At 52.4% G+C, this 23978-nt stretch overlaps 2 protein-coding genes across 5 annotated transcripts in view; one reads left to right on the forward strand and one right to left on the reverse strand.

The window, feature by feature from the left end:
* Positions 1-23978, forward strand: part of SSBP3 (single stranded DNA binding protein 3) — a 144073-nt gene that overhangs the window by 98417 nt on the left and 21678 nt on the right. For all 4 annotated transcript variants that reach the window (XM_084785587.1, XM_084785588.1, XM_084785589.1 and 1 more), the window contains exon 5: positions 5390-5479. In XM_084785587.1, coding sequence (XP_084641713.1) covers positions 5390-5479 — 90 coding nt within the window. The remainder of the gene's footprint in view (positions 1-5389; positions 5480-23978) is intronic.
* Positions 1-23978, reverse strand: part of DIO1 (iodothyronine deiodinase 1) — a 365641-nt gene that overhangs the window by 68295 nt on the left and 273368 nt on the right. The gene's annotated exons all lie outside the window — the stretch shown is intronic.

The following is a 23978-nucleotide window of genomic DNA, read 5'->3' on the forward strand; positions in this document are numbered from 1 at the left end:
GGGGGGTATTACCTATTCTGAGCTCAAGGCCTCAGAAGGGTCTTATGGGCCTCTATTTTCTTATGTGCAGCAATAGATTACAAAAGGGCCGAGAGCGCAGGGCGGTGTAGCCATCCTGGGCCTGGGCAGCAGTTGCCCCCTTATGTGAAGGAACCTCCCCCCCTCATGCTGAGTAAAGGTGGAGGAGCCTGTGCCCACCCCTGTCTGGAGATGGGGCGGGTCCCAGCTAGACACAGCACTGTGGGAATTTGAGCCCCATGCTGGGAGAAAGGGTTAAGATGTCAGCAGTTAATCTCCTGCTGCATCTTCGGGGCCTGCTGTCCTGCAGGGCCCTGACTGGAGCACCACCTCTTCCTTAAAGCCGCCCTGATCCCCCCTAATCCTTGTTTCAGCGCCTGCTTGCAGCACCTTTCCCCGTCCCTCAGTTCTCTGTCAGCATCATGAAGTCACTTCATCTCTTAGGCCTTCAAGGCAACACCCGCACCGTGTTATCTTCCTGCCTAGTGGGTGCGTACTGGCCACCGGTGTTTGCTGAGCACACCTGATGTATACAGCCCGGCAGCCCCTTTTCCTTCCCACTGGCCTCATTTCTCCTTTTCAGGCCGGCCAGTTGCAAGTGAGGTCCACAGGCTCTTTGTGTGGATCTTACCTTCTCTGACATCCAAACACTGTCGCACTCCCTACTTCTTGGCAAATGGCCCTCTCTGAAGTAGAAGGTCGCCCTCCTCGGGCATGTTCCGAACACACAGGTGACCTCAGTCACAATGAATTGTGATTATTGGACGGTTTAATGATGTGCCTGCTGTTTCTTTTCATGGGCCAAAAAGTACCCAGCTTTTCTTGGGAACTGCAGGGCCTGCTGCAAAGACTGGTCCTTGGGCTTCCTGATTCCTGAGATGGGACATGTAGGGACTAAGGTTAGACCTAATTATTAACTGTATGACTTTAAGACTCAGTCTCCTTACAGATAAACGCAGAGATGCCAGCTTCCTGGGATGCTGGGGCTAAATACGTCTCCCCCATCCCCCACCCCGACCCCCAACCCCACCCCCTCTTTTGGTCTATGGGATCAGAGTGAAATGGTGCTTTGCTTATCAGTCTGCTGAGGGGACAGGGCATGTGTTGATCTACCTCCCCTGAGCTTTGTGGCCTTTTTCTTCTGTGTTGTAACCTTCCCTTGGTTGCCTGGATGAAAGGCTCAGGCGTCACTGGGACGACAGAGCCCTCAGCAGCCTTGTGTGCCACATACTCACACTTACAGGCCTGGCCAAGGATCATGGGGGGTGGTTTCTGGCCAGAGCTAAGCATTGAGGACCCTTTTTCCAGTGTTCTTTCGTGAAGTTCCCAGGATAGCCCTAGGTGGTAGGAGGCAATATAGCAATCTCATTTGCTCTGTCGCTAGTGAGCAACCCAGGTTACCCCGGCCCATCACCCCCAAGGCACCCTGGGACATAGATCAGGGAGGCTTTGTGTAGCTTGTTCTGTCATAGGGCCCAGAGCCATTCCTTGGCGCCGGGCAGATGTGTTCACCCTCTTCCCACATGCCCGCCTCTTGGCCAGTTGAAGCCGGGGACCCTATGTCACTGGGACTTGTTCTTGACACTGGTTGGTTTTGTCTCTTCATTATAGATCAGCTCTTTGATTTCTCTGAGCTGCAAAATCCGAATGCCATGTTCCACCCAAACCCACTGTCCCGTCGTGTGGCCTGTGCGGAAGACCAAGGGGCCACTTCTTTTGTGCCTCTTCAGTTGCCACTGCTCTGGCGGGGTACCGCCCTTCTCTCGGCCCTTTGAACTCCCACAGTGCATCTTTAGTCTGTCAGCATTGCTGGGGTGCACCAGGCTACCCCAGGGCTCTGCACAGACTCGTGGGGCATTGTTTGCTGGGAGAAGCACGGGTCTCCTGCTCTACCCAGGGGCCATTTCTGGCAGGACCACAGCTCCCTTTGACACTTTCATTTCTCTGGCCATATCCAGGACACACCTCCTGGCTTGGGTTTCAGTCAGGGAGGGTTTGCTGTTGGTGGTTTCACACGTGGCTAGGCCGCTGCATGCCAAAGCCTGCGAGCTGGGAAGGGCAGGCAGGGAAGAACTTGTAGGACAAAGTACTATTTTTGCAGCCTTGTAAATGGGTCGGGAGTTACTGGCTGACCTGGGAGAGTCCGGGGTTCATTGTCCATTTACAAAAATAGATATTTATTTATTTTATGGGGGGAGGCACTACGGCACGCATGTTGAGAATGGATTCTTCCTTTACTCTCTGTGTGGGTCCTGGGGATCGATCTTAGGTCGTCAAGCTTGGCAGCAAGCATCTTTATCTGTTGAATCATCTTAACCATCCATGAATATTTGACTTTTTTTCATTTTTCTTGCAACACGATGGGCATAGCTGTAGGAATCCATGAATGTGTGTGCGTGCGCGTGCGTGCGTGTGTGTTTTCTCCTTTGTCCATATATTCGTGCTAGAACGGGTGCTGGAGAGGAGGGTGTAGGGTCCAGAGCCCACGTGCCAGGGCTCAGAGACAGACAGGCCTCGGGTGCTTCTTGATCTGTCATCTCTGGAAGGGTTAGATGCAGGGAAGGTTGCCACTTAGTCCAGCTTGCTCTGCTGTCTCCAGCAGACCTTAGGAAACAGAGTCCCCACGTGAGAAGGGACCTGAGTCTGATGAGAGAGAGAGAGGTCCTGGCCTTTTAGAGCCAGTGCCCTTTCTGCCTTGACTCAGTGTGTGGGTGTCCATCCTTGGCAGCTGTGCAGTCCACTGTGCTGTAGGCCTGGAGGATGGACCAGGCGTTTGGGTTTCTGGAGAAGACTCGCTTGAGACGCTTTGTTGGTTGCCGTAATGGAACTCTCGGCGCTCGAAACCATGGGGAGAGGCCAATTCTTAGCAGTCCCGCGCCGTCTGGCTCCAAGGTGGTCAGGTTTGAGCAGATCTTTGAATAGTAAAGTGACCATTTATTGACCACTTGCAGTATGCCTCACCTTGTGCTGGTCTTGGGCATAGGTAAGCGGCCTCTGTGGTTAAGGTGTGGGAGGATGAGGGGCAGGTCAGATGTAGACCGGTACCCTTGGTTGACGTCTGTAAGAGCTTCTCCTGAGCACTCCCCTGTCTCTTAGCCTCTCAGCACCAGTTGCTGCTTTCCTACCCTTTTAAGTCTCCATTCCGGCCCCAGCTGAAGCACAGCAGAGCTTCTCAGCTTACCTGCTGGGGGAGGCTTAACAACAGAAGTCATCTCCTGGCCTCCAACCTCTTCCTCATGGTTGAGGTGAGAGCCTTTGTTGTCTTTCATTGGGGGATGGTGAAATGCTGAGCGTCCAGTCACTTAATTAGGACCATGTTTCCTCTGGCCTCTCACCCACCCTTAGTCCCCAGAAACACCCACCCACACCTGACTTCATAGGTAAGCCACATCGGAAAGGGAAACAGCAGTGTACTCACAGGTTCAGTCTTTCATTTAAAAGTTTGCCCCCCCACCCCCACCCCCACCGTGTTCTCCCACATTGTAACAAATGCCTCAACATGTAAAAAAGGCAAGTACCCAAATAACAAAGAAACTGAATGTTTTTCGGTGAAAGTAGAACTACAGTTGTCAGGGGAAGCCAGTTCAAAATGTAGCAATCCAGAGTGTTAGTCAAAATACCTAAGATCCTATCCAGTTGGTGTTGATTCCAGGTCTGCTAGTCGGCTGGGTAGTCGATGGAGTTGAGTGTGCGGTGCCTCTTTCGGAGGAGCCCAAGAGATGCATGGGTTTCATCTTAGCCCTGGTGTCTTGTGGTGATCTTTTTGCTCCTGGTACAGAGTAGTTGTTGGCTGCCCCAAAAAGTTGCAACTTAATCTTGTAGGCAGGACAGTCATTGTAAGTTCAAGACCAGCCTGGTCCAGTAGTGAGTTCTAGGCCAGGCAGGGCTATGGGATGGGGGTGGGGGTGGGGTGGGTAAGGAGGGAGATACTGATTTTTCATAGAACTCTTAGCCACAGAGAAACAAAAACACAACTAATGGCTGATTCCCCTTGAATCCTCTTCCAGGTAGAGGTGGGACTGGGTATCTCTGTGTGTGTGTGTCTGTTTGTCTGTGTAGGCCTATGTCTGTAGACTGGGGAAGCAGATGCAGGCCTACAGTGTTTAGGGCTAGGCAGAATCTCCTTAGGGAGGTTCTGTGGGTGTCTTCATTTTGAAAATAACCTGCAGCCAGCTCATTCTGTTTACCTGGGACCTGCCAGGCACCCGCTCCATTACTGAGTCTTCACCCCTGGACCAGCAGGTCTTTCCCTGCCTGCAGACCTCAGCGCGTCCCAGCACCCAGTCCCCACACTCTGACCACAGAAGTAGAATAAGGCACAAAGTCAGAGGCATGCCACATAAACTGTAGCGCTCTTTTGGTGGGCTGTTCATTCTCTTGTACTGGTATGTTATTAGTGGGTGTCTACACTTCCATTTTATGTCAAGAGGAGGAAATAAGTGACTTCCTGAAGTGATGAGAAGGGGCCACATTCACATATAAGAGGGCGAGGGATAGAGTGTCATGTTCTGGGTCATGATGGAGTTGGGGGGATTAAGGCTGGGTGGAAGTGGCCAGGGGTGTGTGTGGGCCGGGGGTGTTAGCTTCTATAGGGAAAGCAGGGGCGAACTCGGGGAAAAGACCTAGATCTGTGACTTCCTCAAAGTAGGGCTGTGACATCTCAGCCTCAGCTTTGCACATGTGAGTACAGAGTCGGGCGCACCAGCAGGCTGGACGCAACTGTTGGAAGGTGGCTAGGTGGGGCATCTGATGTCTGCTCACTCCTGGGTGGGGGGGGGGGGCTTTGTTGAGGCAGATGTACCAAGTGGAAGCCAGGACAGCAGCATTCAACAAGTAACGACTGTCTCCCATCGTGTAGCCCCCACCACACACTTCTCAAGAGGCGTTCGGGACTCAGTGAGGGTCAGAACACACAAGTCCTTTTGTTCTAACCTCAGTGTCTTCTTACTGCCCTGCCATCTATTCAGTAAGCTATGGGTATTTATGGACTGGCTCTGTGCACCATGTAAGATTTGTAGAGGTACCACTGTTTATGAATTGGTCCCCTGCTTCTTAGAGCAGCTGGTGGAAAGGCAAGGGGTGCTAGCAATAGACACAGGGTACTGACTGCATCACCACTCTGCCAGGTACTACAGGAGTACTTTTGCTATGTCCCTATCCCACCACTCCAGCCTAAGGGTAGACATTAACTCCTGCCCCCCCCCCCCCTTTTAGAGTTGAAGCAGTAGGGGCCCAGAGCTTGCCCAGTGGATGATACCTCTGCTGGGCTTTGCATAGAAAGTGGCCTTTGAGGAGGAAGAGTCTGTTGGGGGTAGGGACCAAAGAGTGTGGTTGGATGTCTGCCACTGACCTCCCCGTTCTGTCTCCACAGAGTGCAGCAGCTGCCCCAAGCCCTGTGCTTGGCAACATTCCCCCCAATGATGGGATGCCCGGAGGCCCCATCCCACCAGGTTTCTTTCAGGTACGTGCTGGCCCGGGGCCCTGTGCTGGGCAGGCAGGAGGAGAGGAGGGCAAGAAGGCAGCTTGGTTTGCCATGGTTTAAATACAGTCGCTTCGTGTTGGTTGAGGCCTCACATTCTCGTCTCATCCACTTCTCTAAGAGCCAGCAGAGGGGAAGAGAGAGCCGGGAAGGCTGTGGCAGCGCCCTTCTGTTCACCCTGGTGTGGTGGAGGTCAGGGCTTGCAGGCCAGTGTGGAGCTCTCTTAAAACAGAAGGCGTATTCTTTGTCTTTCCCCCCTTTTAATGAGTAAACTGTCCTCTGTTGCTGTTCTGTTGCTGCTGTCACCATTGTTGTTTACTTTTCCTGTCCAAACTGCAAACCTTAGGCGTAACTAGAACAACACAACACCCCCCCACACCCCACCCCTACCCCGCTCTGGCTAACCACTGATTTTTTCCGAGTGCCATCATGAGCGTCGCCCCACAGCATTTGTGCCCGCGCTCTGCCCGCCACAGGCAGGAGCGGATCCCACATGGGGTGGGGAGCCCCACCTTCCCCACAACACACCTTGCTGGTCTTTCTGGCAGGGATAGGGAAGGGTATGGGAGGTGTGAAGTCGCCTTTCTGTTTTGTCAGCTGGGTGTGGCTGCCACCCCCTCCTTACTTCCTTTTCCATTCCTTCCCCTCCCCTCTGGTGTTGATCCCTCTTGAGCCAAGCTGAGGCGGGGAGAAGTGCTGCAGCCTTAAGAGTGCTGTCAGCCTCAGCCTGCAGGGCAGTGCGAGAGAGGCTTTCCTGGTGGAGCTCTTGACTGTGGCTTTGCCAGTTCTTTCAAGCCTGTCCTCACTGAGTTTGAGAAGTGCTTGGTTGTCCATGCCTTGTAAAGGGCAGGGCTCCTAGATAAGGCTGTGGAAGAGAGCTCTCAAAGGAGAGCCCAGGAATGCAGAGTTGGCTCAGAGGGGCCCCATGCACAGTGCAGGATGGGAGCCTTGGAGTCGTGGGCATGGAGAGACACTTCCACTTTGCAAGATAGCACATTTTAGTTGATGGTTATTAAGGGAGGAGGGCCAGCACACATTACTCACTAAGAAGGACATCGGTGAAATTTGCTCCTTCCCTAAAACAGAAAGAGCAGACCACAGTGAGGAGAGATACAGAGATGACAGTTCAGGGCCTCAGATGGCCACACGTGTATCTATGTGTGTTGCCAGCATCACCAAAACTGGGCCTCTGTCCAAACTATGGAGTCAGGGACGGCTTCAGGAGTCTTAGGGCAAGGCTGCAGACAAAAGGAAGAGAGCCTGAGAGACAGCAGGAGCCTAAATACCCGGAACCTGTCAACCCAGGAAAAGCAGGAGCTGTGGCGTTTCTGTCCGTTACCAGAGAGGAGACAAGGATCTGGCCGGCCCCTACTGTTCTGCTCAGTGGGTCTTTTTCTGCTTCACGTATCTCTGCACATGGTGTCGCAGATGCCCTGATGCAGTCCAAGCCTGGCTTCTCTGCCTGGCCAACATAGCCCATCCACGCATCACAGCCACTGCGTGCCTGTTCTGGGTTTTCTAAGGAGAGCTGTGGCTTCTGGGTACCCACCTCAGGCTGCTTTAGTGCAAAGTGGAGAGTAGACAATTGCGAATTGTTTGTTTGTTTGAACAAATTAAATACGTGTTTAAAGTTTTGCTTTTATTTTATGCGTGTGAGTATTTTGCCTGCATATATATATGGACGTGCTCCATGTATGTGTCTGATGGCAAGGAAGTCGGGGCACAGCGCCGGATCCCCCCGATCCAGAGCTGTGCATGGTTAGAAACCACTTGTGGGTGCTGAAAACTTAACCTGGATCCTTTACAAGAGCAATAGTGCTCTGAGCTGCCAAATGTCTTTTTTAAAAATAGGCCATTGACTTCTATTTTGGCCTCAGCCTAGGACAAGGAATGGGTCTGCTTGATATGTGGGCAGCTCCCAACTTCCTGCTTTGCTATGCTCTTCCATGGTTAAACTCTAATTCCAGTCATACTTTGTGGGCCCTCCCCTATGACGTTTGGGGGTGTGTGGTCAGAAAGCCCAAACCAATTCCTGCCCTTATTTAGCCACTGCCAGCCACTGTTAAACAGAGGTGTCTTTTAGCCTTGAGATCATCTCTGTTCCCCAAGCAAGGCACTGCCAAGGCTTGGCTGGGTCGTTCAAGAAGGTTCTGGTTCTGAAGCCTCTTGGCTCTCTCACTGACTCAGTTGTGTTTCCCATTCCCTGTCAGTCAGATGAAAGGAGGCGGGGCAGGCCAGGCACACCGCGATGCTGACCACTTGGCCTGGGCCCCTGCGAAGAGAAAGGGTATCTCTCTAAAGGAGGAAGTGACGGCCCATTTCCGGGACAGATCATCTCCCAGCAGGAATGTTAGGGATTGATTGCTGCCCTTTACTGTCCTCAGGCAGCCACTCTGATAGTGGAAGGAAAATAGAGATGATATCAAGGGTTTTATCTGTTGTCAACAATTGTACTTCTTCTCTTTGTGGCTGCAGCCTGGGCAGGTGGCTGTGCCACAAGAGGATGGTGGCCTGGGAAGCCAGCCCAGGTGGCCGGGCCAGCCCTGTCCTGCGGTATCATATACCTTTACCAAGTCAGAACTGTAACACCAGTTGGTTCTAAATTTAGAAGCCAGTGGGGCCTCCAGGGTGGTCAGGAGGGAACAGCTGACTGTTGCCTATGGAAGCTCCTCAGAAAATAGCACACAGGACTATGGGGCAGGAGTTAGGAGGTTGGGCTGACAATACAAGAGGCTCTGCTTGCTGTCCTTCCTTTGGGCCCAGGTTTCTGAGATGGGCAGTGCTTGTTCTGGACCTGTGGGGTGATGTGATATGTGTCTGAAAAGGCCCTGACTAACCAACAGACGCAGCACCTGGCAGTACTAGAGTGGGACACAGTACACACTGGAACTGAGTTTACTTGTGGCGTTCATGGTACAGAACAGAGGCCGAGCCAGCCCTGGAGTGCTGACCTGGAATTCTGACCACACAAAGTCTGATCAAAGGCCAGCTTAGGCATCCAGGACTGACACTCTGGAGAAGGACACAGAGGACTTGGCCGTGTGCTTTCTGAATGACTTGGGCCAGTCTTCCCCGTTGCTGGCCCTGGTTGTTCTCATCAATAGATTGATGCGGGCTGGACTGGCTAGTCAGGTGTCCAGTTTGGATTTTTAGCTCTAAACCCAGATGGACTTTACACAATCAAGCAGTGGCAGTTTCCCCTCACAGCTTAACTCAGGCCTCACATCTGGCAAGCAGGTTAGCTTTGGCTAGGCTCATTGGCCTGGCCAGGGCCCCTAGTTTCTTGGCCCCAAGGGAAGACTGTCCAGTAAAGATTTCTAGGTCCAGAAATGGACAATTACAGGAGAGCAGGGGTCCTAGAGCAGGGCACATGGTGTAGACTGATTCTGTTGTTACTTTGTTTTTTAATTCCAGTAATTATTTTCAATTGTGTATTTTTAAGCATGCAGCTATTTTGCTCAATGATTCTGCCAGCGAGAGGGAGACTTAGAAAGGTGAAGGACTACTCCACATTGCCCAGTTAAGTAAAGTTTGTCCTCAGAGTCCAATGTCTGGCTTCCTGGCTCCCAGTGTACACTCCTTCCACGGGCCACTGAAGTCCGAGTGTAGGTGCCTGTCTGATTGTCTGAGAGAGGAAGGAGAGCCTATGGCTGTCTTCTTGAAATAGCAGCACATAAGTTTCAGCCAAAAACCAGATGGGGTTGCCCAGCAAACAAGTTCCACGGGAACCTACTGGCAGTGTTGGATGCACAGAGGACCAGTGAGCGTGTGGTCTATGTGGACTAGACATTCCAGTACATCTAGTCCAGTCTGGTTGCTCATAGTCTGGAGGGAGAAGGGCAGTGATGCCATAGGGGCCCCACAAAGGTCACAGGGTTGAAAGTTGTATCTTCTGTGGATCAGTCCTGGGATAGCAGAGGGAATCAACTCTTTTTATCAAAAGCTCAGCTGTGGAGACAGTGATTGACATTCCCTTGAAGGAGAGAGAAACCTGTTTTTGTTATGATCCCAAGTGTGGGATGGGGAATGGTCTTATGAGAGAACAGGTGATGTTAATCCACTAGAAGGCAAACCACCTTGTGTGGGAGCTTGATTGTTGCCAGCTGAAAAGATCCACGAACAGACTCTGGGAGGAGATACATAAATGAGCCCCAAACTGGAGGTGGGGCTTTTTGGAGACTTCGGATAGTTTTGGCTGTTAATTGCTCCACTTCGAGACACTCCTAGAGAGAACCACTCGAGGCAAGGCTTCAGGGCTTCCGCTCCTGCTGAGGTTCCGGGTTCTGGTTACTCCAGGTTCCAGCAAAAGAAATCCTGCTGATTACACCTGGAGAATCGCTCCTCGGAACTGATATTCTTACGGTTTTGTTATTGTATTTTTTGTTGTTGTTGTTTTTTTGTTTTTTGTTTTTTGTTTTTCGAGACAGGGTTTCTCTGTGTAGCCTTGGCCATCCTGGACTCACTTTGTAGACCAGGCTGGCCTCGAGCTCACAGCGATCCACCTGTCTCTGCCTCCCGAGTGCTGGGATTAAAGGCATGCGCCACCACTGCCCGGCTGTTATTGTATTTTTTAATCCTCTTTTCCTATTACTTAGGTTAGTCGGGTTATAAGTGACGTACGCTCGGTTCATAAGTTCGTAATAAAATATATTTGTAAAGAAAATTGAGCCTACATTCCCTAGCGCCCATCCTAGTGAGGCCCTCTTCCTACCTCCTTCCTCGTTTCCAGCCATGCCCAAAGCCCTGGAAATAAGCTGAGCTCTGCCTCTGAGGCCTGCCTTACCCTCCTCTGCCCCTATACAGGTACAAAGACAAGGCACTGCACACAGCCTGGAAAACAGGGAAATAAGCAGATAGGGAGAGATCTACAGCCCAGCCCTGCCTCCTGCAGTCTCAGCAGCCAACCCCCACCCCCCACTCCCCACCCCCAGAAGCAGCCTCAAGAGAAGAGGGCTCTGTTGGTTGTTGACGTCCTGCCAAATGGCAGAGACAACCTTGTCTTGTGAGGCTCCGGCCTCGGATCCCAAGTCCTTGAGGGAATAGAGAGAAGCTAATTCGAAGCTTTGTAGAGAAGGCAGCTCTCCCATCTGCAGAGTCTATGGTGAAGTGGGGAGCTGCTTGGTAGTCAGCAAAGACAGGACGGCTGGTAGAGAACCCTGCTCTGAGCCTTGGGGAGGGTGGTGTGTTTCCAGGCAGGTCAGAGCCCAACAAACAAGAACGCACGACCTGACTCATGGCAGTGGGTCAGCTCTAAAAGGTTGATGCTGTTTACTGCTGTCCTCCCCAGAATAAAGGGGGGAGCAGAGGGCACGTGGGCCATTCCTCTAGCCAGAAGCTGTACCATAGGACAGGCGCTCCTGCTCCCCCACTGGCCACTTCAAGTCGAGGGTTGGGGGGAAAAATTAAACCTCATTTTCCTGATTTCTGAAACCCAGTACTAACAGGAGCTTGCTGTCAGGACTCGGAGCCAATGGAAAAGATGGTGAAGCAGGGAATGGGGCAAGGACCAAATTCCTGGGTGTCAGACATGGTCCCTAGGGTTGGGGAACTGGTGAACACTACCAGAGGGGCCTGTGGACAGGAGCTTTCCAGAGATTTAGTGCAATAAAGGCTGTTAAGGAGGGAGGGACCTCACGGTGAGAGAAGCCATGCAGAAGGGCAGGCCGGGGTTAGGCAATGCTGGGCAGCTTAGGGGGCAGGGATTGGGTGTAGTAGTAAGTTAATGTCTCCTGCCTCTTTGGTCCTCTCGTTGCCTGTCCTGATGCTCAGGCCCTTGCAAGTGGAGCTATCTGGCCTTTTTAGAGTTAGGGTGCCAAGTCTTCTCCTCAGAAGAGGTATCTACCCCTTCTGTCTTCTGGGACTGTACTGACTCAGAGGGTAGGCCCCAGAGTTGGCAGCATGGCTACAGCACGGACAAGAAATCCTGCTGGCTCTGGACAGGTCTGGTTAGGAAGATGGTCCTAGACCGACCAGGCAGAGGACTGTGGGTACACTGCTTGTCATTCCAACTGCTGCCCACCCTCCACCCCAAGCCCTGCCCCTCCAGCCCAGCCTCTGCCTACAGGTGCTTTGTGATCCCACCCCCAGGGGATAGGAGCTCCCCACACACACACACAGCTTCTTACCAGCTCTAGTCATCTGCTTCCAGACTGACAGAAGGCAAGGTTGCCCCTGCTGAGAAGGATTAGGGTGAAGTGCCCAGCTGCTGGGTCCAAGTCTCAGTTGGAGGCGAGGTCCTTCCAACTCTCCCCCTCTACCTGTTCAACTCAGCATGCACTGGTTACTGTGATAGAAGCCAGCTGTAGGGCAGAAACCTGAAGAGCCACCCTCACCTTCCCCCTCTGCCCCCCTACACACAGCCCAAGATCTACATACCCCGGATTGTATCTAGCCCCGCTGACAAATACGTGTGTCCTTACAGAGCCTTCTATCCGCTCTGGGACTTATGTTCTCTATTCAGTGACAGAGCCTTACAACCAATCACCTTTCCTGGTCACCATCACCTCCACAGAGGTCAGGCTATGCTCACCCGGTGGCCAGCCTGGTGCCTTGTGTCTGCCCAGTGGCAGATGACCGGCTCCAGGGCTCCTAGCAACCATGGACAAAAGGTTATTCCTGACACGCCAGGCCGGCTGGGGCCTTGCCTGGTACGGCTGCCAGTGTGCATGTGTGTGAACAGGTTTGTGTCTGCACACTCCAGCTGCCCTCCCTCCCCCCTCCCTGCCCCCCCCCCAAAGCATCCTCCACATGTAGCGCCGTAACTCTCACTGATGAAATGGAAAGTTGAACATAAATCAATGTCTCCCTCCCCGTTAGCTATGCATCAGCGGTCAGCGCCTGGGAGATTTGCTCAGTAACAAAGCCCCCAGCGGCTCTGCAGGCTGCGACTGCCCCCTAATGCAGAGCCAACCCCACACCGTGGAGCCATGCGAGTCCTAGCCTCCAACACTATACAGCTCTTCTGTACACTCCTTCCCAAGGAAGCAAGAGGCCCCGGGCAGAGGGCCTGAAGGCTGATGCTTGCCCTTGGTAGGCCTTACCTGTCAAGCTGTAAACTGGCATCCATGCGTCGGATGCCGGATGCGCTGGCATCTACTGCTGTGGAAGGCCTAGGCCTGGTTTCTCCTCTCCTTCCTGGACCTGCATTTTATACTTGGGTTTCTTTCAGCATTGAGTTCTCTTTTCTGCTTCTGAGACCTGCTGGCCAGCTGCCCACCTCTCTGCTATTTCCTTTCCCCAGTAAGAGTCACCTGTGGGGGTGCTCCCATTTGTGGGCGCTATCTTGTTGGGGCTTTCTGTAGCCTATTGCAGGGGTAGACCCTCTGTGCCCGTCCTCCCATCAGCACACCAGCAAGTTGTGTGAGACTTTTCTTCTTTATAAAGAAGAGGTGAGATTTGCTTAGTCCTTGTAGCAGGAGGGGTTTGAGGAAGAGAATTCCAGTAGAGCCCTGTGCAGTACAGAGTGCAATACCTAGATCAAGATGGCCCCCTGGGCCAACAATATTCTATATTCTCCCCCTAGGAAGATCTAGGTCTGGGTCCTCCTGGGGCAGGATTCAGAAACAGCGCAACCATCTAATAGAGTATGAGGATTCTTCTGAGGACTTGGGACATGGCAGGGCCATCAGATGAGTTTCAGGTTGGCCCCCCCGGTTCCGTCTGAAGACCCTTCCCTAGGCAGCTTTTCCACACAGAGTTCCATTCAGACATGAAGGCCTTGACAGTCATGAAGCTTCTAGCCCAGGCCCACTGAAAACTGCTGTGAGCTTTCTCCCAGAAAGTCCCTGTCTCTTGCTAAGACCTAATAGTGGTGAATGAGGCTGGAGGTATTAGGGACGTTAGGGACAGGCACAACTTTCAGGAAGTCCCAGGTCTGTCAGGCTCTCCCACTCAGCACGTGACAGGGCATCAGCTCTGTATTCGGGGCAGGGTAGGTGTGGATGGTAACCCTGTTCAGGCCAAGGAGCAGCAGGGAGCTAGAGCAGGGCCTTGGTAGCCACAGGACTATGCCTCTTCCTGGTGGCAGAATGTGGGCTGCACTTGAGGTGCCCCAGAGGATTCCTGCTGTTGCTGTCTGTGCTGGAGGGAGATTGGCTAGGCACCTCGTATTTGGGGTTGGTGATCTAGCCATGGCTCCTTAGGGCCCCTGTGAAGATGCCATGATGCTATGATGCGATGATGCACAGGAAACCCTGCCTGGCTGGGTACCCGGTGAGCGCTCTGTACCTAACCAACATTTGGATGATTGCTTTGTGCCTTGGGGCCGCTTTGTTCTATGAGCTTCCTGAGTAGCCAGGATGCAGGGCTGCCTTGAGTGTATTCTCCTGACAGAAGGTCGTCATGGCATCGCTGAGGTTCCCAGATTCTCCAAGCCAACTGTCCTGTGGCCACTTAACCCTCCATTTCCACCGACAGGGTCAGGGCCTATGAGGCACCAGCCCCGTGTGGCCCTTAATGAGGCAGCCTCCTAATCCCTTCCTGAAGTCTGCCCCCTTGACTTGTTCCCTTGGCTTTGGCCACCGGAGTCCTTGTTCTTTGGTCTAGCCAACAGGAGCCTGTAGGGGAAACAAAGGCAGGGAAGGAGGTTGTGGGTTCGGGAGCGTCTGCTTCTGTTCCTAGTGGCTTATTCGTGTGAGCTTAATGGAGACCTGCTCAAGGCCCCAGGGACCACACCAAGTTCTGTCACCAGAATCTGCCAGAACATCATTTGGGTTTGACTTTTCTCTTGCCTGTAGAACAGAAACAGCTCTCTATACCTCCGAATTGAACCACCATGCATAAAAATTGTTGGGAATCTGCAGGATTCCTTTCCAGAGGCCAGCATTCAGTCACTCAGTCAGTCAGTCATGTAGCAAAGAGTCTCAGTTGAAGCCTTTGGCCTGCCTCTCCTGGGCCTCCAAGTGTTCATGGACATACTTGTCAGATGCCATCCTAGGCTGCCATGTCAAGTCCCCTGCCTGTCCATGGTGTTCTTAATGATAAAACTCCACGTTTCTTAGTGTAGCCTCTGAAGTACAGTCTGGTCTGTCCCTGCTACCCTCACTCCATGACTAGGCCAGCTCTCAGCCCCCCAGGGCAAGGGTCAGACCTGTTGCTCTAGGGCCCGGTCTCCATTCCTCTGTCAGCCTCTGTGAATTCTCCCAACTGCAGAGTTCTCTCTTCAGAGAGAAGGCTGTTCGTTCTCAGGCCATCATTCAAGAAGGCTTTGACAGAGTCTTGCCCTATCCTTGCTCCAGGGTCAGAAAGGACAAAGCCAACCCATGGATCTAGTCAGCTTCTTTTCCTGAAGTTAGTTTTAACTGATCCCTATAACCTTAGGCTCAAGTTGTAGGAATAGTCAACGAGTCTGGAAATTTGTGATGTTGTCTGGAACAGTCCTGGTCCCCGGTACCATTAGAGGGAGTGGACACAGGAGGCACAAGGGCAACCATATCCCAGACTTGCCATTCAGCCATTGAAGAGCCTTGTATCAAGTGGGATTCCTGAATGGGTAAAAAAAAAAAAAAGGGGGGGGGTCCCTGAAGAACTCTAGGAGGTGGGCAGACTCATGAGTGACAATGTCACATCTTAGCAGCTGCCTGTTTGGTGCTAGCTGGCTCCTGGCACTGACCTGAGTACTTGGCTTTGGCACTGCAGACTTGTGAGGCATGTTAAAATCTTGAGAGGCACACAGGCCAGGCTCCTGCCACAACCCTGGCTTCTTCCGTTACCCCAGAGTCACGCCCCGTGCTTCTGCCAAAGTTTTCCCGTGACAGTGTGGGCCAGGCACCTCAAACCTGTGCACTCCCGGGGTTCTGGCCACTCACCAGGTCACCCAGGCATGTCAGGGAAGGAGAGGCTTGAGAAATCACGCAGCTGCTGGGAGAGCTGCTGGGGCAAAATGCAGATAGTTGCCCTCTTGGTCTGTCCTCAGATTCTGCTGTTCGGTGGGTGGTGCAGGCTGAATTCTGGGCAGTTTGGATTTGTGGCTTCCAGGGGACAGTTACCCGCTTCCTGGCTGGCTGTGAACAACCGTGGGCCGTCTGTTGGGCGTGTGCGTCGTGTGTTAGGTTGGAGACGCTGTGTGTACAGTGTGTCTGGAGGGCTTCAAGCAGAGGACCCTCTGGGTGGCTGAGGCTGTGCCTCTTCAACATGCACCTCCCCTTTACTGCGCTGTTGTGATTAACAGCAGAGGCGGAGGCCGGGTGCTGGCAGGCAGGGCGGAGGCTGGCAGGCAGGGCGGAGGCTGGCAGGCAGGAGCTGGCTGCATCGGTAGCACCGTCCAATTTCAGAGCAAATGGCAGTTCTTAGCAGGTGGAGACTAGATTGCTCCGGCAAAGCAGGAATATTCATTCTCCGAGTGTCCCGAGGAACCAATGTAGTTTACCATGGGGTCCATCTCTACCTTCCACATACTCCCCAAACGTGTCCCTTCGCAATGACTATTAGTCGGAGGAGGAAAGAAGCCCTCAGGGGCGAGAGCGCATGTGCGAACCCTGACCTGATAAGTGCTGAGGTTGATCCCAGCAGGGCCGCAGAATCCTCCTTCCCTGTGTAGTCAGCAGGGGGCGGGAAGTAGCACCCCGGACAGCTGTTAACTCCCCGGGTTTTCCCCACGGCCACAAGTCCTGACTTCCGCCTTGAGAAGGAAGTAGAGAAACATCTTGGGAAGAAATGGGCAGGTGATCCTTGGAAATACCAATCTGATAGTGACTTCCTTACAGTGGCTCCCATAGGTGAAAACTCTCAGGCCCAGACCCGGGGACTCAGGTGTAAACACACCTTTCCCCGTCCTGGAACGGCTAAGACGCCACCCTCTGGGCCCAGACTGTCTGCCTTTCTCCGTCCAGGGCACATTTGTACCTTCAAGGTTCTGCCTCCCGTGATTCGTCATGATCATTGCTTGCCTAAATGCCCACTCCACTTGCTTTCTGTCTCCGCTGCTGCTGTGGCCATGCTTACCCTTTGGTCTCCTGCCGGGCAGGGGAAGGGTGCTGCTTGCTTCCAGTGCGTCATACACTTGCCTGGGAGGATGGTCCTCAGTGGTCAGATGGAGTGCCCAGTAGTCTGAATACTGGATATTTTTCCTTTGTCCCTAACAAAGCTGGCCGATTACACAGATAACAGACACAGTGTCCAACAGAGAGATATCCCCCCCCAAGGTTTTAGAGTCCCCAGATTGGCCTCCTCTTTTGCCCCATCCCAACCTATCATTAGGCCTGATGAATCCAGAGACTGCTCCATGAACTTCGCTCCTTAGGAAGGGGGCCAAGCAGTTCGAACCTTCCCCGAAGAGCACAAATGCTCATGTCACAGACAAGAGAAGCCCAGCACTGTGGCAGGGGATGAAGTAATTGAGGTCATTGACAAGGAGGGCCTCTGGGCATGTGGCGAGGGAAGCACCTGTGGAAGTCAAGGTCAGCTCCTAAGAGTGAGCTTTCTTCTTCCACCATGTGTGTCCAAGGACCTAGCTCAGGTCATCAAGCTTGGCTGCAAGTGCCTTTACCCACGGAGCTGTCCCACTAGCCCCCGCGGCTAGCTTTTATGCTGCGGTGATGAAGTGCAGTTTATCATGGACCAAAAGTTAAGCAAGGCTGGTGAATGGTGATGTGACCAGTCGGGAGAGAGAGTGTTTGCCGACCCCTGGCTTGCATTCATTTGGCTATCACCTATGGTATAACTTGGCTCTAGTGCCTTAATGTCACTGGATTGTCATGCACCCCTCCCCCCCCCCATTTCAAACTCAGCTGTGTAGTTGAAGCTATCTTTGAACCTTTGACCCTCCCTCCTACCTTCACCTCCCAAGTGCATGCGCCACTATGCCTGGCTCCATTTTCTCCTTTGCAAATAGTTGGTTTTTATTTCCTTTGTCTTGTAAGGAAGATGTGAGTTTTAAAAGCAGCAAGTAGGTATAGTATTGTGCTTTTCCTTGCACATTAACAAAGGCCCCAGTTTTCCCTCGTCAGCCTTGAGAGCCATCATCTCATTCAGGGGTCTGTAGATCATGCCTGTGATTGGCAGGCTAGCAAACGTCCAAGGCTTTGTAAGCCATGTTCCAACTTCTCAGCTCTCCCATTGGAGCACAGAGGCTGCTGTGCACAGCGTACAGATGAACATGGCTGTGCCCCAATAAAACCGTATAAAGAGCTGGCAGACCAGACTTCTCTCTGATCTGGTAGCTGTGGCCTTGTGGCCTTTGTGTTGCCATTCACTTCAGCCTCTCCCTCCTGAACCATGCACAGTATGGCAAAGGCCTGGATGAGTCTGAGCATGCGCCTTCATGGCTGGGGCGTGCCTGCCCCTTTCTCTGCCTAAGAGCAGTAAACATACATTTCCATAGGCCCCATTTGAGAATCGCATTCGCTGTGAGCCGTCCCTATGGCTCAGTGCTGTCCTGACATCACGGAAAGATGGACATGGAAGAAGGGCGTGACACTGGCTTTCCTTAGCTCAGGTAGAATGCAGTGCATCTCTGCTGATCTTTCCCAACTGTCCCCTGAAGTGAGACTATCACTCTGCACTTCTTCTCGCTCTTAACCGGTGACTTCCCAGTCCTAGGATGATGGCCTAATGTCACTTGTCTGAAGTCTAATCCCATCCCTCTGTCCTATGCCCGCAGTGCGTCATGTTGTGGGCTCACCCATTGGGCATCCAGCAAACCCATGTGATGGTGAGCATTGGGAGGCAGGTTCCTAACTCGGCTTCCAGAGGATGCCACCTTTTGTGTGCACGCCAGATCTATCCTGGGCACGCATAGGGATAGTCACAGCCCCTGTACCATGGAATCTGCTCTCCCCAGATATGCTCTCACGTAAATAAATAAATAAATAAATAAATAAATAAATAAATAGCGTTTCCAAGAGACACCCTGAAGCGGGACAGAAGGGCAGCTCTCTAATGGAGCCAGGTCCCTCATGCAGACTGAAGGAGTAGCTCCTCGTGCGATGAGCACTTGCAGAGTTGACTTGCCCTTCCCCCATCCTGCCAGATGTCAGCCTCCAGTTCTAGTGGGGTGAAGGGTGCCTGTGGCTCAGGGGCACACATTGGTGTCCTGTACAGAGCGAGGTATTAGCCCTTTCTGCCCACATCAGTGTCAAGGAACGCAGTCTGTGAACTGCTTCTGCTGTGTGTAATTTCATCTCTTCCCTCATCTATAGCAACATGTCCAGCAGGCAGGTGGCCGCTGGTGCCGCAAGGCTGATAGAGCCGACTGTCCCCAGAGTCAGGAGAGGTGGGCGTGGTATGGGGTCTTTACATCTTCGAGTCCCCTTTCCAGTAATCTTCTGTGAGGACAAAAGTCAGATCTGGCCTAGAAGATAACGACACTGTCATTCTAAAGCACTGTCCCAGCCCTGAGGACTGCGTGGGAACAAACAACCTGGGTGATGAGCCGCCATGGCCCTGGGCCACAGGCCAGGACTCTAAGCCTGCTTCCACAGCCTTAACCTCACGCCTGCTCCTTCCACACATGTGCAGGTACTCTTGAGGGAGTGTAGGTAGTAGCCTTTAAGAAAGGAGCACAGGAGGCGGGCAGTAGTGGCGCACACCTTTAATCCCAGCACTTGGGAGGCAGAGGCAGGCAGATCTCTGTGGGTTCGAGGCCAGCCTGGTCTACAAAACGAGTCCAGGACAGTCAGGGCTGCTACATAGAGAAACCCTGTCTCAAAACAAACAAACAAACAAACAAAAAAAAAAAAAAAAAAAAAAAAGAAAGGAGCATACAATTTATCCCTTCTTTTCTCCTTTAAAAATTAGCATATATTTACTTTAAAATTTTTTTTCAATTAAAGAGCTATCATTCTTTACCCAGAGTCATTTAGAGTACCAGCTTGGTCAGTCTGTGGTACTCACATGACATCATAGTTCCTCAAGCCCAAAAGCATTAGAGGTACCACCCAGAGCTGCTTGAGGCCCCTTGATGTGGCTGTGTGGTCAGATGTCCAAATCTCACTGCATGGGCCCTGCCCTGGATGTTCTAATGGGGCAAACATCAATACTTGTTGCCTCAGAGCTCTGCACACACCATCACCGGACAAGGAGGAGATTGGTGAGAGCTTGCAGGATACTATCTAGCTTTCCTCCAGCTCTGGACATTCACGGCAGGACACCCTGACGCAGGCCAGAACCAGCAAGACAAACTGCCACTTTCCCTGCCAGATGTCTTAGGGGCCCGTTGTGAGCTGGGCGACACTTGCTGTAGTGCCTATATAGATGGTTCTGTTTCTCTTAGGGAGGCCTGAGGCTCAGGGATGTTAGGGATTTTCCCATCATTCCTGAGGCATCGCTCAAAAGCCTCAGTGCAGGGCCTAGCCAGGTTGTGGCGGGAGGGCTCCTGCCGGTAACTGTGAGGTGCTTTTCTGCAAAAAGCTCCGATCTTCAAGCTGTAGGAGTGCCGCTCCCTGCCTTACTGATGCCCACAGAGGCCTTTTCACTAAACCGCCAGCCTCCCTACTGTAAGGTTCTGTGAAATGGCCAAACACTTGCCTCGATCACACCCGCAACAGAGCCTCCCAGGCCTTGTCTAAGTGGCTCTCACAGCCTGCTGGATGTAACACTATTCAATGCTGAAATTACAGGGGGAAAAAAAAAGAATGGAAAGAATGTGAGGGGGGTCAGGTATCTGAAGGCAACTATCTAGAGCCAGCTGTGAGGGAAGGGCAAATCCATTAACAGGGTCAGGCAGTGTGAAGGCTGCATAGGCCATGGGTATATTTTCCACCTTTTCTAAGATTTGTGAGCAGGAATTGCCCTTTGTTTTGGCTCCTCCTCGCCTCAGGTGCCCTGTCACCTGACACAGACAGTGAAGGGAGTAGAAATAAGTGTTCTGCTGCAGGACTGGACTGTAGCTCCCGTTCCAGATCCTGGGCCTCATAGAGCGGACCTGCCTCCTGTAGCCACTGTGGGCCTCGGCTTATCTCTGGGCATTAAGAGGGAGCTAGGTGTCCCTCCTAGAGCCCTAGGTGGGTTTGCCAGCTCTTGGCCTTTTTGTCATTCGGATCTCCTTTTCCCAACTGGCCCAGGAGGTGTCCTTGCAGGATGGTGGGCTCCCCATATATCCTGCCTCCCCCACTTAGTAACTGCAGTTGCTGGCTAGCACTCTCCCCTTTCTCAGCTTTGCTCCTTAGCTATAAAGCAGCATGGCTGTTGGTCCTTATGTGGCAGAGCATAGGATTAAGTGAGCCGGGAGCAGGCAAAGGCCTACTCGCCCCTGGGTTACCAGAATTGGTTTTGCTTGTCAGTGAGGGGACAGGAGCAGCCAGTGACAGAGCTAGCTAGAGTGTTGAACCCAGTTTTGTTGTTTGTTTTCCTAAACCTTGTTACTTTAAAAATAGGTGTAGATGGGGACGTAGTGTGCCACAGGGAGCTGCTACCGAGTTAGGAAGCTTAGCTCAGCAAAAAGCTAGTTCCTGGTAGTCTGGGGCAAGCTGCAACCCCAGGCTGGACTCCTCTTCTCTTAGAGATGAAGGGCAGTAGGGAAAGAGATGGCAGTCTGCTAGCATAGGGCCACCTATAAAGAAGCCCAACTCAGCCATCCTCATCCACCCTAGTGTTAAGCAGATCTATGCCAGGGGACCCCCCCCCCCACTCCCACCTCCCAGCACCACTGAGGGGATAGGCTGTGGCTAGCTGGACTTCTAGACACATTTCTAGCCATTTTAGGTTCTTCAAAAAGCTTACAGCCGCTAACTCCAGGAAGGCCCATGGAGAACTTGTCCTGCCTGGGGAACTGATCGCAGGGACATCCTCCTCCTCCCACCTCAGCAAGGGCTTTGCTTGTTTGTCTTGTTCTACTTCCTGTGTAGTGAGTGCTTTACCATCAGGTAAACTAGCTGGCAGCTCTCTGTGAACATGCTGGCTGGCCAGGAAGATGAGGCCACTTGTTAGTGGTTTAATGAAATGGCAGGAGAGCCATCACCTCCTCATGGAAGCAGCAGTGCATTTTCCTCACAGCAGCATAGAGTTCTCTGAACATAACGCCGTATTTTGTTCCTGAGGATGTGGCAAGCAACGTGGGGTTCCTTTGAGGGGGATGCCTCAGACCATCTGAAGGACACAGCACAGACACACAGCATAGTAAAAGATTCTCCGAGCTGAGGACAGATGGTAGGGGTGCAGAGACATGAGTGAACTTCCAGAAAGGCCAGGGGCAGCGCCTGGAACTCACAGACAGAGGCAGGGCATACAGGGGGCTGTGTGTGCCCTCAGGGAGATGACTTTCTTGTCATCTGGATTGAGGTTGCCATAGGGTTTCCCCTCTGGGCTATCTCTGTGGGCCTGGGCCAGGATTCTCTGCAAGGAGTCAGGGAGCTGCTGTGAACACAGTCCCCCCAGGTTCAACTGTCCGGTCCCTCCCTGCCCCCACATGCCCTCAGGGCCTCACCAACAGCTTTGTTCTGTGGTGTTTCTGTCTTGGTGACTAACTTGCTATCTCCTCTTGTGAGGATCTAGCCTGCTGCCTCTAACCAGGCTTCAGACACTGAACCTCACTTGTCAACTGTCACTTGAGGCCCAGAGGTGAGCACCTGGTGGGGCTTCAAGTTGTTTTCTCTGCTCAGCAAGTGAGGTGGCCACCAGGGATCACTCCTGCCCAGTGAGGCACACAGGTGTGAGGCGCTTGCCCAAAACAGTCTGCTTGCTCTGCAAACACGTTTGTGTGACCAGGGAGGGAGACAGGACTGTTGGGGGGGGGGGCGTTCCCTGTTGCCAGGAGCTGGGGGGCCGGCAGACAGGCCTTGCCCCCTCTCAGCAGCTGGACCTAACCCTTGAGCTCTCTTCCCACGTTCTTTTTCATTTTCTTTTTTTTTGGGGGGTTGGCTTCAAATTATCTTGTTTTGTTTACATTACACCCAAGTTTTGTGGTACAAAAGACTTGCAGGTGCAAATATGTCCCGCCTTCATTAACTTCCCCTCCCTTTTTAATTTATGTGATTTCAATTTTCCTTCCCTGTACTGTTAATTAGGGGACCCTCTAATCAGTGCCATTATCACAGTGGTATTCATGTTTAGGAAAGCCGCTAAACAAATGCTTGCAAAATTGCTAAATGGCTAATTAATGTCTGTTAATTAAGAAAATTGCTCATGGTAACAAACCATGCCGTTGCTGGCAGCCGCTAGAAAGACACACACTTGTTGAAATTAGTACCATGGCAGGTAGGGGAACATCTGCTCCTCCAAGCTTTCCGGAAGTGAGCAGCCCCTGACTTAGCCAAGAAGCTCTGGGTCTGTCCGCGATGGCGCCCTCAGCTGCTGGAGAGTCCTTGTCTCCTTGCTTGCACTTTGTTGTCTACCTCACCCTCACCCCCACGCCTCCCCAGTTCCGCATCTGCAGGGGCCCCTCAGCGAGCAGTGTGGCTGCCTGGCTTTGGGAAAGGACACTGTCACTAACTTGCTTTCCTTATCCCTCATGGATGTCTGGAGTTTTCCTGTACATATGAAGGGACAACTGAGGAGGAGAAGAAAGGTGCACTAGGCGGTGTGACTCATGCCCTAGCCTGAGTCCAGGTCCCAGTGGCCTGTTGGATCAGAAGGGGCTTCAAAGGCCAAGTCTCTGTGACCCACAACAGAAAACATCTATGGCATTGTCTCCTAATCTGCATACGTGCATGTGTATGTACAAACACATGCACATGCGCACATAATTTCTCATACACACTAGAAGTTCTAAAGAGATACTTTCCTTATGACACACATGGCTCTCTGGTATTCTCTCTCTCTCTCTCTCTCTCTCTCTCTCTCTCTCTCTCTCTCTCTCGTTTCATTTGTTTTAAAAATTAGTGTTTGCACTTACTACATTGATTTCAGCACCTACTGGTAAGGTTAAGTGAATTCATCTCCTCATATGTTTGGTAGCGAGTTGAGCTTTGGGTCAGCTTGGAACTGCACTGGGCTCAGCATCACCTGGCGTGGAAAGTGGCCCCTCCATCCACTGAACCACCAAAGCAATGACAACCTCCATGCTGGCGCCACTTGACCCTCAGCCTGTCTCCGCCACTTTAGAGCTTGTGTGGCGGAGGCCTGGTCTCTTCATCTCTTGAGAGAGTGAAGGTTGAAAGGAGGGACACCACCATAAAGAACTGTTTTGAACTGTAGGTGAATTCATGAGCCACAGAACCCTGGCACCGGGTGGGTGCTCGGTGACTCTGTATTGCCCGTTGGTTTAGAACCTAGCCCCGCCTGCTGCTCTGCCTCTGTCCGTGTTTATCCACTGTTCCCTCTGTCCCACTTCCACCAGGAGACCCTTGATGAATACTGTCCCAAATTATCTGTTCTCTTTCTGAGACTGTGAGCCCCTTGAGGGCAAGGACATCACCTGTGTCCTCTGAAAGTGGTACTTGGCAGGCATTGCCCCTGGGCCCAGGGGCCCCGGCCCGTACCCTTGTCTGAGTCAAGTAGCGCGTTTGACATGGCTAACTCTTTTCAGTAGTAGCCTGTGTCTGACCCTCGCTCCTGCGTGCTTTGATGAAGGTGCTTTGTTTTATTTTATTTTATTTTTGTTTTTCCA

This window comes from Acomys minous, assembly GCF_964271855.1.
Source record: "Acomys minous genome assembly, chromosome: 6".
In the NCBI taxonomy this organism is placed as follows: domain Eukaryota; kingdom Metazoa; phylum Chordata; class Mammalia; order Rodentia; family Muridae; genus Acomys; species Acomys minous.